At 43.1% G+C, this 20,125-nt stretch overlaps 1 protein-coding gene across 1 annotated transcript in view; it reads right to left on the bottom strand.

Moving 5' to 3' along the window:
• The window catches only part of LOC117409846 (alpha-1-syntrophin-like), a 36,519-nt gene that overhangs the window by 13,317 nt on the left and 3,077 nt on the right, over positions 1 to 20,125 (bottom strand). The window contains exon 2 of the mRNA XM_034016204.3: positions 17,055 to 17,240. Coding sequence (XP_033872095.1) covers positions 17,055 to 17,240 — 186 coding nt within the window. The remainder of the gene's footprint in view (positions 1 to 17,054; positions 17,241 to 20,125) is intronic.

Below are 20,125 nucleotides of genomic sequence, written 5' to 3'. Positions count from 1 at the left end.
ACTTCAAGCAAGATTCCTGTTGTTTTGAGAAACAGTACAAACCACTGCGTTACACTGCAACCCAGACGTGTGATAGCTGAGATGTTTGTCCCTCAGTATGTAATGCCTTTGAGGTCTGAGCATTTTGCAACTTCTTGTAGCACGCAGACTGTAACCAGGAATGATATCCAGAGTAACAATCTGACTTTCAACCTTGAAGGCTCATCCATCCCAGAGGAGTGGAAGAGACGAATCACAGAGAACCTGAATTCAATGCCAGAAGTGTTTGCTACTGAGGACTTATCTCATGGTCGTACCACTGCTGTGAAGCACCGGATACGACTCTCGGATGAGACTCCTTTTAAGGAGCGACCCAGACCCATACATCCTTGTGACAGAGAAGCTGTTAAACAACATCTCAGAGAACTGTTGGATGCAGAAATTATCAGAGAATCTGAAAGCCCCTTTGCATCTCCAATAGTAGTAGTAAAAAAGAAAAATGGTAAGATCAGACTTTGCGTAGACTACAGGAAGCTGAACCAACGAACCATTAAAGATGCTTATGCACTTCCCAATATTGAAGAAGCATTCTCGGCTCTTAGTGGTGCAAAGTGGTTCTCTGTCCTGGATCTCAAATCAGGTTACTACCAGGTTGAGGTTGCAGAAGAAGACAAGCACAAAACAGCTTTTGTGTGCCCATTAGGCTTTTGGGAGTTTAACCGCATGCCCCAAGGTGTTACAAATGCACCAAGCACATTCCAACGCCTAATGGAGAAATGCATGGGAGATCTACATCTAAATGAAGTACTTGTGTTTTTAGATGATATAATAGTTTTCTCCAAGACATTAGAAGAACATGAGAGCAGACTGCTGAAGGTCTTAACCCGACTCAAAGAGTATGGCTTGAAGTTATCCCCTGACAAATGTCAAATTTTGAAGTCATCTGTGAAATATCTCGGACACATTGTGAGTGCTGATGGGGTTCAAACAGACCCAGAAAAGATCTCCGCTTTGAAAGATTGGCCTCGTCCCAACAACAAGAAGGAGCTGAAATGTTTTTTAGGCTTTGCAGGCTATTATAGGCGTTTTATTGAGGGGTATTCTACAATAGCAAAGCCACTAAACTGCTTGACAGCTGGTTATGTTCCACCTAGAAAGAGAGGAAAGACATACAAGCGGGACAGGATTCCAACTCCTGTAGGTTCCAACTTACCCCTTGAAGAGCAATGGACTGAAGAGTGTGAATCAGCTTTCAAAGCCCTGATAGACAAATTGACCTCAGCACCTATCCTTGCTTTTGCCAATCCAGAACTCCCATATGTTTTGCACACTGACGCCAGTAGAGATGGACTGGGTGCTGCCCTTTACCAGGAGCAGGATGGGAGACTTCGAGTAATAGCCTATGCTAGTAGAGGGTTATCTAAAAGTGAGAGGAACTATCCGGCCCACAAGTTAGAGTATTTAGCGCTAAAATGGGCTATTGTTGAGAAGTTTAATGATTATTTATATGGTAATGAATTCACAGTTGTAACAGACAACAACCCCCTAACTTATGTGTTAACCACAGCGAAGCTTGATGCAGCAGGGCATCGCTGGCTAGCAGCTCTGTCAACTTACCGGTTCAACATAAAGTATAGGGCTGGAAACACCAATCAAGATGCCGATGGCTTGTCCAGACGACCTCAAGACCCTCCACCTGAGGACGATGCTTTCTTACAAGAAAAGGGAAGGATTGAAGAATTCAAGCAACGAGTACTAAATGGAGGAGGTGAGACATTTTCTGAAGCGGCTATATCTGCCTTGTGTCAGCGTTATTCTGTGGAATTCATTGAATGTGAGGATTCTCAAGGGTCTGAGATTCCGACATTAGCTGAGACTTTAGCTGTGAATGCCAGTGCAATACCTGACCGTTTCATTTGCCCAGGACAAAATTCCATCCCAGGGATGACCCAAGAAGATTGGCACCGATCCCAAAGAGACGATCCATCTATTGGACGGATTATACATTTCATTGAAACTAAGAGTAAGCCCACCTTCAAGGAGATTAGTACAGAGGCACCAGAAACTAAATTATTTCTGAGAGAATGGGACAGACTTGAATTGAGGGATGGTGTACTCTTTAGGAGGTGTTTGGACCGAGGAAATGTCAACTACCAATTGGTCTTACCTGAACAGTACAGAGAAAGGGCCCTTGAAGGTGTTCACGATGAAGTAGGTCACCTCGGCTTTGACCGTGCTCTTAATCTCGCTCGTGCCAGATTTTTCTGGCCAAAGATGGCCTCAGCAATAGAGAGAAAATGCCACACATGTGAGCGTTGTGTAAGAAGGAAGGCAAGAGCTGAGAGAGCTGCCCCGATGGTAAACATCCTAACCAGCTACCCCCTTGAACTTGTTTGTATGGATTACCTATCTCTTGAACCTGACAACCGCGACACCAGGAATATTCTGGTAATTACCGACCATTTCACGAAGTTCGCTGTAGCAATACCAACTAAAGATCAAAAGGCTAGGACTGTCGCCAAGGCTTTGTGGGAAAATTTCATCGTCCACTATGGTTTCCCAAGTCGACTCCACAGTGATCAAGGGAGAGACTTTGAGTCGCATACCATTAAAGAGCTATGTTCTTTGATTGGAACCCAAAAGGCGAGAACTACACCATATCATCCTCGTGGAAATCCAGTGGAGAGATTCAATAGGACTCTCTTAAGCATGCTGGGAACCTTGGAGGAGAAAGATAAATACCACTGGAGAGACTTTGTCAAACCACTTGTTCATGCATACAATTGCACGAGACATGACACTACAGGTTATTCACCTTATGAGCTGATGTTCGGCAGACAGCCTAGACTTCCTATAGACCTTGTTCTTGGAGTTCAACCAGAGTGTCATGGCTGCAAAACACACTCGGAATATGTGAAGAATCTCAAACAGAGACTGGAAGAAAGCTATGCTTTAGCCTCTGAAAGCTCTCGGAAGATGGGAGAAAGAAATAAAGTCAGATTTGATACGAAAGTCAGAGCAGCAGCCCTTGCTCCTGGTGACCGAGTTTTAGTTCGGAATGTTAATATCAGAGGGAAACACAAGCTTGCTGATAGATGGGAGCCTACCATATGTGTTGTGGTGAAGAGAGTGGCTGATGGTCCAGTCTACATTGTAAGATCAGAGAAAGGTGATCGTCCACATCGCACACTTCACAGAGATCTTCTCTTACCTTGTGGATACTTACCTTTACCAGAGACGCAAGAGACTGAAACACAGGATGATCAACCTAAGAAAAGGAAGTTGAGACCTAAGGAGAAAACAGGCTTGCAAAGTACAGAAGAGCTATCTGATAGCAGTGAGGATGAAGAGATTATTCTCTTTAGGCCAACTCTAGAGTTCTCTACGAAAAGTCCTTCTTTACCTCATGGCTGTACTGAGAAAGACGAGACCATTAACCAACAGTGCATTTCAAGTAAAGAGTGTGACCAACACACCTTGGCAGAATTAAACCCGGATGCATCCCCATTTGTTCCTAAATCTCCAAGTCCTCCATCGGAAGATCCAGATGAGGTGAATAACGGAGTGCATTCCACTTTGCCTACTGAACTGGTTAATTGGCCAGTGGAACTTGAATGCAATCCTGCAGAACATGATGAATCCCAAGTACAGAGTGTGGGTGAAATCACAGAGTTAGAGGAAGTAACTACTTCTTATTCCGAGCCTCAAGTTGAGGAAGAAGAACATCAACAGGAGATGAATGCTAGTGACCCCACTGAACTTAGAAGGTCCAGTAGAGAAAGACACCAACCTGACCGTTTGTTTTATGAGGAGTTTGGGAAACCTTTGCTGTTAGTTGTTAATTCATTTTTTAAAGGATTAGGAAAAGCTCTTATTCCACCATTGATTAACTTGTCCCAGTATCAGACTCCAAAGCTAAAGTTGCATGCAGAGACTCATGCGGTTTAGAGGGGGAGAATGTAACCCAGGTTATTTTGTGCTTGTGAGACGATCCCTAAGTAACCAGTTTTCATTGCAGTCCATACTTTATTGATGATCCCTTATAGAAAGAAACGTCTAGAACTTTTTTTCACTTCCCATTCCTTAGCGCGTGGTAAGCAGGAAAAGACAAGAAGGCGGACTAGAGATTAAAATAACATGAAAAATATTGAAAAATATTGAGTAATTCTTCAAGATTATAGGAAATAGAGTACCAGAGAGATCGGGGATACTGAAACTGAGCCAAGTTCAAATGGTTTTTCGTCTGATAAAAAAAGAAAATAGAGAATCCTGGCTGGTTTTTTGTTTTTTTGAGATTTAAGAAGATCCCAGAAGTTTGACCGCTACAGTACAGCTTCAGCCAACTTCGACTGTCTTCAGTGTCATTCCTGCTTTATGAGCAAGGACAAACCTTGGAAACCAACACTGCTCCAACTTGGCGGGTGGTAGGAAAAGTTGAATAAAGTGCACAAAGACTATTTTTTTTTTTGATACTTTATATTTATTTTATTGAGATCTCAATTCTACTGTTATTGCGCATTGTATTGTTTTTGAAACTGTATTGAAATACAAAGAAAAGTTTTGGCCAACTGATCACATGAGTCCTGTTGTTCATTTGAATTGCTTTCTACCCATTCTTTATGTTATTTTTTTTCCTTGAGCATTGAACCCATAGGGTAAAACTGGACTAGATAACCAGCCTCCTTTGAACCTAAGATTCAGATAAAGATTTGATACCTCTATTATAACCGTTGCTTACCTTTAAAAGGTTAAGTACTGTGTTACACTAACAAAGCTGATTTCATATCTGCCTTTGCCTCCCACCTCTCGCTCGATTTCCTTGCTCTCACTGAAACCTGGCTGTCCCCTGATAACACTGTTACTCCTGCTACCCTGTCTTCTCTCTACGTCCTGTCCCATACCCCGCATCTCACTGGACGGGGAGGTGGGACGGGTCTTCTCCTCTCTCCCTCCTTACTCTTTTCTGTCCCCTCCGATCTCACCTCACTCTCTGTCAATACCTTTGAATTTCATGCAGTCCAACTAACCTCTCCCTGTCAACTCCTGCTCATTGTTCTGTACCGCCCCCCTGGGCCTCTCACTCACTTTCTGGATGAACTCGACTATCTACTCTCCTCCCTCCCCTCTCTGTCTACCCCGACTGTCCTGTTGGGTGACTTCAACATCCATCTCTCCAACCCCAGCCACTCTGCTGGATTCCTCCCTCTCCTTCACTCCTTCGACTTCTGTCTCTCTCCGTCCCCTCCTACCCACAAAGCGGGCCGTCAACTGGACCTCACCTTCTCCAGGGCCTGCTGCCCCTCCACCCTCTCTGTCACCCCCCTGGACCTCTCTGATCACTATTTCATCTCCCTTTCTCTGTCTCTCCCCCCTCTCCCTGCTCCTCCTACCCCCACTGTCACCTCTCGTCGTAACCTCCACTCTCTCTCCCCCTCTGTCCTTGTCTCCACTGCTCTCTCTCACCTCCCTCCTATCGACTCCTTTTCACAACTCTCCATAGACTCTGCTACCTCCACCCTCTTCTCCTCACTCACCTCCTCCCTCGACTCCCTCTGTCCCCTCACCTCCCGACCTGCTCGCCCCTCCCCTCCCCATCCCTGGCTCTCCTCTGCGCTCCGCTCGGCAAGAATCACACTGCGATCTGCTGAAAAGAAATGGAAGAGAACCAAACTCCCTGCTGCCCTAGACCTTTACAGCACTCTCCTCTCCTCCTTCTCCTCTACTCTCTCCTCTGCTAAATGTGCTTATTTCCAATCTGTAATCCAAGCCTCCACTAACAACCCACGTAAACTATTCTCTACCTTCTCCTCCCTCCTAAACCCTCCCCCCTCCTCCTCCCTCCTCTATCTCCCCTGATGACTTTGCCTCCTTCTTCTCTTCTAAAATCTCAGATATCCGCAAACTCTTTAACACCTCTCCCTCCCCTGCACCCCCTCCTGCTCCAACCCCTACACCCACTACATCCCCTACTTACTCGCCCTCCTTCTCCACCTTCTTGCCCCTCTCAGACTCTGACCTCTCCTCCCTGCTCCAGGGTCACAAACCCACCACGTGTGCCTTGGACCCCCTCTCCACTCACCTCTTTCAAGCTGCTGCTCCTGCTCTACTCCCCTTCATCTCCTCCCTCCTCAACACCTCTCTACTTTCTGGTATCTTTCCCTCTGCCTTCAAAAAAGCCTCTATCACTCCCCTCCTCAAAAAACCTACCCTCGACCCCACCTCCTTCCAGAGCTACCGTCCTGTCTCCCTCCTACCCTTCCTCTCCAAAACCCTTGAGTGGACTGTACACCGCCAGCTCTCTGCTTTCCTGTCCAACCACTCTCTGCTTGACCCTCTCCAATCTGGCTTCCGCTCTGCTCACTCCACTGAAACCGCCCTCCTGTCTGTCACCAACTCACTTAAGTGTGCCCGAGCTGCCTCTCTCTCCTCTGTCCTAATTCTCCTCGACCTCTCTGCTGCCTTTGACACTGTTGATCACTCTATTCTACTATCATCTCTTGCTGACCTGGGGATCTCTGGCACTGCTCTGGCCTGGTTCTCCTCCTACCTCTCCAACCGCACTTACCAGGTAACCTGGCGTGGAGCAACCTCCACACCTCACCCTCTCTTAACTGGAGTCCCCCAAGGGTCAGTCTTGGGTCCTCTCCTGTTCTCTCTCTACACCCGCTCCCTGGGCCCCCTCATCGCATCCTATGGTTTCTCATACCATTTCTATGCTGATGATGCTCAGATTTTCCTCTCCTTCCCCACCTCTGACTCCACCATCTCCTCCCGTATCTCTACCTGTCTGTCTGCTATTTCCTCCTGGATGCACTCGCATCACCTCAAACTCAACCTCTCTAAATCTGACCTCCTTTTCTTTCCCTCCTCCTCCCCCTCCTCTGATCTCTCTATCTCTGTTCCTCTGGAATCTACCACACTCTCTCCCTCTTCTTCAGCTAAGAACCTTGGAGTCACCCTGGACCCCTGCCTCTCTTATTCCCAGCACATCTCCACTCTGGCACGCACTTGCCGATTCTTCCTGAGCAACATCCGAAGAATCCGACCCTTCCTCACCAACTATGCTACCCAGCTCCTGGTCCAGGCCCTGGTACTCTCCCGCCTAGACTACTGAAACTCCCTCCTGGCTGGCCTCCCTGCGTCCGCCACCCGTCCGCTCCAGCTCATCCAGAACTCTGCTGCCCGCCTGGTGTTCTCTCTGCCTCGCTTCGCCCACGCTACTCCACTACTCCACTCGCTCCACTGGCTCCCGATCACCGCTCGCATCCAGTTCAAGACTCTTGTACTAGCCTACAGATGCCTTGACCAGACTGCACCCAGCTACCTCCAGACCCTCATCTCTCCCTACACCCCCACTCGACCTCTCCGCTCCGCCTGCACTAGAAGACTAGCTCTACCTCCGCTACGCTCCGCTACACTCCCCTGCCTCCAGAGCCCGCTCCTTCTCCACCCTTGCTCCACAGTGGTGGAATGACCTTCCTACAGATGTCAGGACTGCCCAGTCCCTGACCACATTCCGGCGCCTCCTTAAGACTCACCTCTTCAAACAGCACCTGTAGAACTCCTCTGTTTGTATCCTGGGACACTATCACCCTTCATTTAAATGTGCTTTATTTTGCTCTTATCTGCCCCCTATTTTACTGCATTTAATCCTGTACTTCAGAATACTGTAATCTGCCAAGTGTTTAACCTGTAGTACTTTGTATTTCATCATATCCTGATGTAACTATCACTATTATCTGCTGTATTATTGAATTGTGGTTTGTCACACTTGTACTTTGCTTGAACAAAAGTTATTGTATTTCTTGCTCTTATTGTATTACTTGTATTGTAACACTTGAAATGTATTTGCTTACGATTGTAAGTCGCCCTGGATAAGGGCGTCTGCTAAGAAATAAATAATAATAATAATAATAACAAGGCCACGCCCAGCCCAGACTGCTCTTTTTCTTTAGCTTTGAAAATGGATCAAAGGGTAAGGGAAAACAGATTCATGGAGTCAGCGTCAACTCAAAACAGATGTTTTTTTTTTAATAAAATCCAAATGTGTCTCACTCAGCGGACTGCCAATTTTAATAAAGAGCCAAAATGAGCTGGATTGAACTGTATTATAATTACTCTAGCTTATCGGTGGGGAAGGAAAGCAGGTCAGTGCAGTGCTCCTGAGCTCATTCTCGGCAAGGCGCCAAACCAACGCAGGCCCGCTACACACTCTTAATGTAATCTGCAGTGTGTGCTCAATAATGCAGGGCGGCTTCACTAAAATGCTTGACTTGATTTGATTTGTCAGAAGAAAACAGCCCAGTGACACGTCCTAAACGTAACAATTATTTCCATAAATAACTTGCACATGCTGCTTCTCAGAACTCTCAGATATTTAAAGCAGGGTGTACATTCGAAGAAAAGAATGAAACTGTATTTTTATGTGAAAATGGCAGAGACTGTTATTAACCCCAGTTCAGATCGCTTCAGTAAGAAAGCTGGCATTCAAAGTGGTTACAATAATTAGCTTTGCAGGTTCAGTTAACAAACACAACAATACTCAGTTCAAAGTTAAAGAAACAACATCCTGCCGTTGACCCCCTACATGTCTCATCGCCATGGGAACCACGGGATTCGGCCTCACTTGTAACACGGTTCCTCTATTCTTATACTCAACCCTCAAACACCTGGTGAGAGCAGTGTCCTGTCTGCAGGTTAAAAGCCATTTTATCAACTAAAAGTAATCAACTACATCACAGTCCTCTTACAAAATGACATGCTCCTTTACCCAGTTTAAACTTGTGCTATAACAAAGTCTAGCTAATATTTAGCTGGCATTTCGTAGAACAATTTGTCCTTCTGTCAATTTCAAAGCCAGAGTAATTCCTTCTAAAGTCCTTTATCAGTGACATTGCTTTAAGACCTATTCAGATAATGACTGCCGTTGTGTCTGCTCAATAGCGATTTCGCTGGCTGTCATGTTGTGGGTAGGGCTGACATTGAAAGAAGACGGTCATGGTTTAGGGCAAGGGGTCAGCGGGATTGGGGCTTGACTGAGCTACTTGATCGTTTGCTAATTCTCTGTGAGCCACTAGAACACACACCTTGCAAAGAGGGATGTGTTATGTTATGGTACTGATTTTCTTTTAGGATATAACCTTAACATCCTAATACTGTAGCTGTAGCATTTTAAATTCAGTGACTTTGCCATAGTATTTCAGTATATCAAGACTAGTCATAATTATGTAGTATCGTTGCATTGTACTGTCCAAAAATGTCATTATCCACCAGTTTTTAGACATTATTAGACATATATGGCACCAAAACAAATGCTTTTTTTCACACACTGGCAAGGCAAAGAGCTGCTATACCCACAATATGCTTGCAGGTAAAAAATATCTATGTAATTGTCTTTCAGTGAAAAATACAGTTCATATACCACGATACAATATTTGTTTTTATTTTTCATCAAATGTTTTCTCCTTATGTGGTCTGTTCTACCATCTGGGACTCCCTCTTTTGGGGGGCATATACCCTCCCCCTTCTGCTTGCCTCTCTTGGCAATGACTGGCTTTGTGTTTATACTGCAACCATAAGGCTTTCCCTTCTCCACCTGTTGCAGCACGAGAACTGGCCTGCTCACATGGGTTCTTTTCAGCTGGCATTGTAGATTTAATAGAGCTTTCAGAATGTTTTTGCCAGTGGGTGGAGTTCTACTGCTAAAACTTCCTAGTGGTGTTGAAGCATGCCAAAGACAGAACAATTAGATAACATACAGGGGGCTCTCGCCTTGATGATGTCAACAGCTTTTCTCAATCCTAACAGCTCCTATGTTTTAATGCTTCAATTTGTATAAAAGGTGCTGCAGTAGTCTTTGCAGATTTATAGGATTGTATTGCTGTTGTTTGGTTCTGGACACACAACTATGTAAAACACGGAGGCCGGTTCAACCAGGGGTTAAAACCTGTGGGAAGATTCCCACTTCGAGACCCCTTAACAATCTTAAATGTGAAACCTTTTATTTCTCCAAGGCCTTATTATTAAACTGGAAGAGCAACAGAGAGTCAGAGTGAGTAAATCAATAAACAGAACAGCATGGCTGATTACGAAGGCCAGATCTCAGAAGCATTCGCAGGAGACAGCGAGCCACAGAGCCCATAAAGTGTGCCGAGGCGTGCATTGACCACAAGCACCACCCTCCCTGGAGTGCTGACTGGGACATGTGACTCAGCTCTCAGCTGGCACGTCTCCAGAGACTTGGCAAACACAGCCAAACCCATGCTGACTTTCACTTAAAACATCAGCCAGAGCATACTTCATTAACGTCATTCTGGTAACTACCTCCAAACTACACACAGATAATGAAACCATAATGGCATTGCTATTAATGTTCCAGTAGGACCTGACATAATAAGAAACGAATGTATTGAATTTGTTGTGTGTGTGTGTTACACTTGCATCAAACCACTGCCCAGAGGTTAGGGAAGAGGGGGGGTTCAGTTGCAAGGGCTTAGATGGAGAAGGCTTAATAAGCATTAAAGTAAGGGATGGTAAGCAACTGGGTTATACAGTGGAAAATTACACCACCAAAAGAATGAGGCACAGTTACTTTGGTAGAAATACTAAAAAGAAAACTTTTCAACTAGAAGCTTTTATTAATGTCTTATTAAGAGTTACAGTGCACTAAAATGCTAAAAAGCTGTTAGCTCTGACCACCCAGTATAACAATAAACACTGAGGTAAAATATAAGAAACATAACAAGGAAGGTATTAGCCTTTGTCTACTTGACTTTTAAAAACAAGTTTTATTGGGCCATTAGTTTGCGTCAGCTCACATTACTATCTGCCTACAGAGGGGGAGCGCAGAACTCAGGAGTACAATATTTGTGAATTGAACAGAGGCACGTCACTGCCACCAGGGAGAAAATGAGAACAAATGGGTTGGTAAACCCAGGAGGCCAAATTGCTTTCAATTAGAAGGTGGCAGCCCCACTGTAAATCTTGGCTGTCTTACAGTTGTGTCTCAGCTCATTTGTACTGGAGATTCCAAGGCATGGGAAAGTGGAGTTCCGTTACAGACTAGGCCACTGGGGACTCAAATCCCAGAGGGAGGCAGGCAGGCAGGCAGGCAGACAGGCAGAATCCCCCGTCTTTCTCAGAGATCTGCTCTCACGGGCTGTCTCCCCTTTGTCCCTTCCCTCAAGGCCATGCGGATGGATGTGGTGTGAAATAGTTGCACGCAACCACCTGTTGCTTCAGTGACTGAAGCTTGGCTGCTGCCACGTACTTGCTGGGAGAGAGGGGAGGGAGTGGGAAGTCGTCACAATTCACAGCTCAAGGTTATTCCCTTAATAGCTAATTTTCTGCCACGGCACATAACCTTCCGTAAAACATCAGCAGCATTAGAGGTCAGGCACACAGACACAGACACACACACACATACACAGCCTTTTCACAGTCCCCGGCACCAGTCATTTTCAAGTTCACAGCATTTAACAATTCCCTTTTGAAGTGAATGCTGCTAAGCACGTCCCAGAAAAGGATTCACGGCCACGATTTTGAGTCTTCTGCAGGATTGCTTGTTTAAAGCCCGCTTCTCAATGTTGGTGACAGACAATGGACTGAGTGCCACTTTAAAGGAAACTTTTGTTTTAAACATGTGCTTCAATTTACTTCCTATTCTGTAGGTCAACCTGACTTCTATGATCAACCAGAGTGAGGCTGAGACCTTGGTGGTGAGATAGACCAGCAATTTTTCCGTGCCATGTCCTGGGAACAGAGGCTGGTTTTACTTCTCTTTCCCATGAACAATCTTTAAAAACTTATATGACGACAGCCCAATTTTGCCAGTGAAGATTCCCCCCTCTGGATTTTTACAATGTATTTTTATCTTAACACACTACTTCAGTGTTGTAATTTTTGCTTTCTGAATCCTAGGTTTTAGTAACAGTATATAAATGATAACCTTAGATTTAATAGTTGTAGCATGCATCTGCCAGCACTTCATTGCAATAACAAACAATTGCCAGTCAGTAATACAAATACCTGCCCTTTCTGTCACTGTGAATGGTTAACCACTCCATAACTATCTCATGGCATTCTCCACAATGCAATATTACATTTAAGATCAAATTGTGGGAAAAAACAGAGGCTGTTACTCTTGATCCAGCTTCCCTGTCTCATTAGGATTTGAAGTCACTGCCCCAGGGATATGTGGTACTTCCAAGGCTGAGAAACGTGTCACGCTGGTAATAACGTGACACTGCCATGCTGCCTGTGAATGATACCTCGTTTTCTACAGCTTCAGGCCAACAGGGATTACAGCAGAAACATTAACCCTTTGTCTGGTACCACTGACAGATAAAGTCAACCCTAATGTGCTGTATCTTCACTCAAAGATTTCAAGATTGTCAGCAAATCCATCCACTGATGAATGAGTTCCCGGTGACAATCAGAAAGACTAAACAGGTTAGAGGTCAGACATGACGTGGTCTTGTCACTCCAAGCACTTTAAAAAGGAGGAGGCTACCACTTTGCCCAAACTGCTGACCATGCACTCCATATGCGAATGGTTTCCCTGTGACAGTATATCAATGTACTGTAGTGACAAGCTAATAAACCATAGTCAAGGTCTATTGAATAGACTTTGTGAAGCAAAGAGAAGTATGGTAATTTTTGCATAGCAAAAATTCTTATCATTGTGCTCTTCTTCACATCTTCCATTTGAATGAAGTTTAGACCCCATGCAAGATGAAAATGGTTTCTGCGTTACTAATAAACTGTTTTATTGAGCAGCGATTTCACCATTTCTGTGGGATTGCAGTAAATCTATATTATCGCATTGCTATAACCATGGAGGAGTGTGACAAAGAGAGAATGAACTCTTGTTTTAGATCTCCCTCCCGACCGGTGAGGGTGCCAGGGAGGAGGAGCAGTCATCCCCAGGAAAAGGTGGAGGTCGGCCACCTGGGACGGGGGCGGGACCACGGTGCGCAACGTCATCGACCCAGACGGGAAGCGTTGTGGCGTTTGTTGTCCTTAACTTTTGGTGCCCTCTGGCTCGTTGTTTTGACTTAAATAAAACCAGGGCTTGTTAAGGAAAACTGGACTGGTCTGGCCATTATTTACACCACATTCCGTCATCCTGGTCACAAGGAGCAATAGAGAAATGTTACTTAATGGCAGTGAAATGTTTATTTATTTTGTAGGGTGTATTACACAAGAGTAAATGTAACAGGTGTGAGCATTAATAAATCGAGAACAGCGGAATGCAATCACACCTTTTTAAATGCAACAGTGTCAAAATATTCAATGCAAATATTCAACGCCATAACACGATCTACACAGGTGTAATTATAATTAAAAACCATATCGCATATAACATGAGCGATTCCAACAATAATATGTTACAGAAAACTATTTTTTTCCAGTGTTTTTAGTCTTTCAGTGGACTGAGTTATTCTAGAAAGACAATATGGTAACAATGAACAGAAATTACTTTTAAATTCAACGTTCTGTAATTAAGAGTTACTTTGGTCTGTGTGGTAGCTTCGCAGACTGCCACAGTTTAATAGTCTTCGTGCCCAGTACTCAGTAAATGTATTTTTATTTTTATTTTTTAGACTAGTACCCATATAAAATGAACATCTTCTTTACAGCGTGTGGCAGGGTGAAATGTAAATTGCGTATGTGTGCATGTGTTGGGAATATAGGGTTGGCAGGGAGGGGGTTAAAATCCCCCTGTCATAATACATGTGAGAATGCGGCTGGAGCCTTAATTGAATGCTTCATGGTTAATTAGGCTCCAGCCATATGGTATTTAAGGAGGCCAAAATCCTTTGTTTGAGGGTTGGTGTGTAGGTGAGTTTGGAACTCTGTGTGTATACTGTGTTTGGAAGACTGTAGTGAAAGTGAATGCCCAGCCTACAGTCACTTATTGTATTGTGTTGTTTTGTTTAAACCTTTTATTTTGGCACTTGTGCCTGTTTATTTGTATTTAATAAATGTGCGCTTGACACTTTAGACTGCAGCTTCTGTCGATGAGTCTCTCCTGTCACTGCTAATAACATCTTGGGCAGCAGCGGTATCCTGTTACACAGCGTCTCAATGACAGACAGTAAACCCGGCTGAGCAGTGTTCAATTCTGATTGAAAACCACTGAAAGTAAATCATAATAACCATGAGCACCCCATAGAGAAAGCTCAAATATCCCATGATCCATGGGTTTGGCAGTGGCCTATGGCAGCAGTGCCCACATAAAAATAGAACTAGAAACGCAGTATCCTACTGAATTATATTAAACAAAATAGTAATTTGGAAATGCATTTCAACATTCCAACTAGAAAAGAAATATCTTGCAGGGTTAAATGACGTCGATGCTGGCCACCTTTGACCCAGTAAGTCTGATAGTGGGAGCTGTATATTGAATGACCCCCAAAAGCCTTTCAACAAAATCCCAGTCGGCTATCAGCTGTATATTTTAAACAGCTATGCAGTGGTTGCTGATTCCTCTGAATGAGTGTTATTTTGTAAGTCTAAACAGGGTTATCTTAATGTTTTAAATGAGCTTCTTTATGCAAACCTGGTGAAGTTTTTGTTATTAAAAATGGTATAAAAATGTAGCATATTTAAAGTTACAAGTTGCTGTCCAGCTTCAATGACACTTAATATTTCAGCAGCACTGTGGTGATTACACTGATGAAGGCACTAGCTGAAACGATTTGGCTTGTATAGCTGCCTGCAATAGGGGCTGTGCTGGCTCATAAACGGCTGTATTTTACTCACTGTTTCTATTGCTCAGGGATTTTGTAACCAGGCTTGCGTGCCCTGAGAGGTGGGTGTTCAAGCTCCTAGGCTGAGCTCACAAAGGAGGGTTCTGGCTTTTAAAACATTCCGAATGGAACCGGGCCAAGAGAAACGCCCACCTTTGAGGTCACACGCCACAGGCAGAATAAGAACAGTCTTACAGGGGTATGAGCAATCTGTGGACAACCACTAATATATATATATATATATATATATATATATATATATATATATATATATATAGTAAGCACCAGTGCAAAGTAAATGGCCACACAGAGTAGCTATTCCACTGTAGTAATCCACGTATCTGCTCAGTACTACACTCAGTGCCCTGTGGTTGTTTTTAAACTAGAAAATGAAAAAAAAAAGACAAATGACAAGTTATTTAGCTATTACTCACATGAAATCGTTTTAAAATCTATTAAATTCTGTATGAATCTGAGGCTGTTGTCATCTATACTAATTAGTGCCTGGCTGCTCTGGATCAATGACTGCCTCTGTCATGACTTTCGGGTATGACATCACTAGCCGCCACAGCAGTGTATCACATTACACGCCTCTTAGGAAAAGTGCAGCTGATTGGCTCCAGCACCTCCCTGCACAGCAGTGCCTGCTGCACACCAACTGAACTGACCACCCACACTGAAACACTCCACCTTTACTTTGTAAAGATTTTTACTGCAGTTGTACAACCACGTTTGTAATAAAAACAGATCTACTTCTGCTGAGCATCCATTGCTCTGCACTGGGGAGTATAACTTCTAGGCAGCTGTGTTTTGAAAAGCTTCTGGCCAACAGGGAAGGTATTAGTCACCACACATAGTCATCTTTCAAAACGGAGACACAGCGTGGGATTCATTTAAACCAGAATGTGCCACGCAATCCAAAATAAACCAATAGCTTTTAAGCACCACAAACACAGAATTATCAGCATTCAAACACAACTCACTTAGGCATCTGAATAATGGTCTGATCTGAATCAAAATGCTTGTGTTAATAATGGAATCTCTGCTTTACAAACTTGTTTTCCTCCAGTGAGCCAGAAGCACTGGGACATGAGCAGTTCACAAAGGCACCGATGATATAGCAGGAGGGGCGATCATTGTGAATGCATACTAAGAAGCACTGTGTGCAAATTGAGAAGAGGAGCTCTTGAAAGAACTGGGAGACCCTATGCTTCAGCAACTTTGTGACAGCGCTGAAGTGTACATAACCCAGGCTTCTAAAAGCTTACATTGAATAACAACTTTGACTTGGTGAAGTGCCACCATACTAGAGGTTCACTCCCTGTGCATGAAGTATTGGGGCCCACCTAAAGTCCTATGTGCAGCAAAAAGAATGCCATCCTTTTGCTTGAACACTACACTTCCTCTGTTTATAAAGGAACAGTTTTTACTGTTCATAAACACAGTGTCATGCTCTAAATTAAGGAGACTAATCTGGTTTGCCTAACACATAAGCTGTTTGTTCTCCTTGAATCCTTCATGGATGACACAATTGTTTGTCATCTCAACTCATATATAATGTGAAGCCATAGTAATTTTGCCATGTAGCATTTCTGTGATGATTCCTCTGTTGTGGTGCAGCTGTGATTTCTGGCTGCTAACAGCTTTATTTTGATTTGCAAAGGGTGAGAATGGTGGTTTGCAGAAATGGGTTTTGGATGAAAAATAAAGTATATTGAAACCTAAATTAACCAGCTGAATGTTTAGAATCAAGCTCTGCACCTGCTGTGCAATGCAGCATTACTTGAAACAGTGCGATCCATCCAATTATTCTGTCAGTGGATTTGGTAGATTCTTCAGCTTTGGCTGTAAGTTTTGCCACAGAAAAAAACATAATTTAGATATGTTATCTAACATCACGTAATCAAATAAACTACAAAATGGTATTGCAAAAGACTACCGGAAGCCATAATAGTTGTACAGTATCATGTTAGATTTTTCAATTTTTGTCAATTTTTCGTTAAGTATATAGAAAACTACAAAGTGGTATGTAATTCAATATGTTAACTTAACATTATTCAGCAGGTTTCATTCGACTTTATGAAGCAAAATGAGTTAAGTCTACCAGGTGATGGAAAACCTTTGGGCAGAGCTGTACAGTCATCCGTTACAAAAAAAAAAAAAAAGGGTTCACTCAGGAGGATACAAGAAAGTTCTTCGATGCTAAATCAACGTTGTATAAATATATATAAAAAATATACCCCAAATTTCTTTGGAGTCAAAACTCCCTTGACTGCACTGGTGAAGTGTGGGAGCAGTATGTTGTTGTTGGTCTGTACCTACCTTCCAGGATGACCTCCTTGCCCGTCTTCTTTAGGGCCTGCACAGCCTCATCGTGGGTGGCCTCCCGCAGGTCAGAGTTGTTCACAGAGAGGATGGCGTCTCCCACGTACAGCGCCTCTGTCTGGTCTGCCGCCAGCCCTTTGAAAATCTTCGAAATCAGGATGGGCATCTTGTTCTCCTTCCCACCTGGGAAGACATTGTAATACTGCTGTCAGCCTTGCATATGAGAGGCCTGGTAATATACCGTTCTGAGTAAACCCAATGAAATTCACTTCCCTCTGCACATATGTCAGAATGGAGTCCCCTCAGACACATGCTTCCTGTTAAATCACACACATGTTTTTTTAAGCAAGAGCTGGATGTTCAAACACAGTTACTTATATTTACCCTTGCTAGTACCAGTGATTAGGCCTTTGCTGTTTAATTGGTGCTCAAAAGAACTCATTATGGAAATAAAAGTGACATTTTCTGGTACGTGTCAAATAATGCAGAGCTTTATATTAGGCTAACAGAATTCCTTCAATTGTTTGGTTTAAAAAAATAAATGTTTATCGAGTAAGAATTGTGGATTTAGAAAGATTACACTGGAAATTCAACACAGATACAGGGATCTGTAAGCAAACTCATTCAGACCCGTATTTTCAAAAAAGCTTATTCGCTGCAGTCACTTTTTTGCAACCTGCTCAATAAGGCACTCTGCGATTAAGGCCCCACCCTTAAATGTATTTTGGTCAGCTTCGTTTTCACTTCCACTTCACTCCCAACTGTGAATTTGAAAACTATTTCTGTATATCCCTAAGTCATGTAATTACATATTGCAATTCATTGTAGTAACTGTTCTGACAATCCCCTTTGCCTTCAAACAGTATCATTCAGAGGCTGTTAATAGCCCAGGTTTTAGTTTTACTACAATATTTATTTTTCTATACTGATTTATAGCTTAATGTTTTATAGTATATAGTGATTAAGCTTTCATTGGGTTTACTAATCTTGTTTTACTGCAATAAAACATGACGGTATAGATTGGATAAACAAACATCGTAAAGAGTCCATTGACAGCGTAGCAACAGCAGCCTGCCACTCAACTGAATTACTGAAGTCAAACTCAGGGCAGGACCTTAAATCACGGAAAAACCAAAGCACATGTCATATACTAGCTATAAAGTGAGGACACTTTGATTGTACTTCCAGACAACAGTCTCCCTTGCTAGAAGAATATCCTCAACTTTTTTTTTTCACTGGGAAAACAGTTCTCCTTGTACACTTGATGCACCCTGTAGTCATTGCCTACATATAGAATTAGGGGCACTTGAGTGTAGTACAATGTTGTGTTTTACCAAAGGAAAGTTATCCAAACTGGTCCTTTAAACCCCTAGCCGTCCACATTGCCAGTCTTTGCCAGCCAAACCACCACATTTGACCTGTAGAATACACAATATTTAGAAGACCATTATTAATCTAGTAAATTAAACACAGGTTGACAGAGAGACCCCTCTTATCTAACCTATAATTGCTGATATATATACTTATATATATATATATATATATAGTAGTGATCTCGGTTAACGCAGGCAGGCGCATCACACAGGGTGAGGCAATCCACACACAGGCGGAGGGCCGACGCGAACCCGGGACCTCTCGCACTAAAGCATAGCGCCGATATCGCTGTACAAAAGAGCCGGCTCCTTTGCAAGGAGTGTATATCGGGCTTATGTCTTCATGTGTGATTACGTCACCTACCAGCCCTGCTGCTGCCTTCCCCGGTGCAAGCAGGGAAGCACACAAAAGGAGTACTTTTTTCTTAAGTGAAAAACCATAATGAGACTAAGACTGAACATGTATTGATAGCAACAGTAAATCACATTCACCACTCAAGAGCCAGCTGAAAGCAGGGCTTTTTTGTAAACCAAAAAGAGAGGACACTATAAAAACTGCTCACAGCTCCAGCAATGGAACTAATACTAGTGCCATGCACAGAAGTCAATCAAACATGGAATAGCAGTTTTACTATATTTTGTTTATTTTCATAGGACTGTCCCCAGTCCTTTAACCTCTGTCTCTCCCAGCGTCAGCTCCATGCCAGGTGCAGCTCTGTCGGCGCCAATGTGAGACTCCACTCTCTGTGCCAGTGAGCACTCACTAAAATAAATACAACCAGCCCAATCCGCTCTCATTAACAGCTTTCATCCCTGGCCAGTACTGGCTGTGTTACAGGAGCCACATGTCAACATTTGTGAAGGCACTGGCAGACACTTCCCCCCTCCCCCCGGTAGTTTCTATTTCTGTTCATCTGGCATCTTTTAGACATTAGGTTTTGTCGTTTTCTGACATCATGTACAGTATGTTAGGCCTCTTTATTTTCTTTTTAAGTGTTCTGGCAGTTACCAGTCCTTAAACATAAACCCCATCACATCAGTTATTTTGGTAACATTCTACAAAATCATTAACCTCCAGATTCCAGACGTTTCTTTATTTATGTTTTATTTGCATAAGCCTGTTATACAACCGTTGCTTTTTTCTGACTGTTTATGAGGACTTTGTAATAAAACATAACCACAACAGGGACCAAAATAAATGCATTTATAAGGCAAATATTTATATCATGTGGTTTGTGGTCCAAAGTGTAAGTCAACTTCCCTTAATTGGACTGATTACCACTGTGTGTGCTTCTTCAAACCAACCTACTGTATAGCTTACACAATAATATTACAAAATCAAAGTCCTGCTTAATAATGCTACTAATACAGAAATAAACTACTTTTTTCAATGAACTAAAGCATCTAAAATTTGGTCCCAGCATCACCATTCAAGCTGATTATCAAGAAACAGTGAATGCACAATCCTGTAATGATCACACAGTGACTCAGAGGTTAAAAATATTTGTTATCGTATTACAAGAAGTATACCTAAATGCAATCCTAAAGGTAATCTAAGATAAAAGTTTGGAGAAGATTGGAAATTCGAGGCAGGTATCGAGTTTGCGGATCTTAACTATAATTTCAGCTCATGATAGCATTGGTATTCCCCTCAACAAGTATTACCTGCTAACTAATTAACCTTTTGTTAATTAC

This window comes from Acipenser ruthenus, chromosome 18, assembly GCF_902713425.1.
Source record: "Acipenser ruthenus chromosome 18, fAciRut3.2 maternal haplotype, whole genome shotgun sequence".
Classification (NCBI taxonomy): domain Eukaryota; kingdom Metazoa; phylum Chordata; class Actinopteri; order Acipenseriformes; family Acipenseridae; genus Acipenser; species Acipenser ruthenus.
Note: the sequence above shows the minus strand (reverse complement) of the source record. Positions and strands in the feature narration are given on the sequence as shown.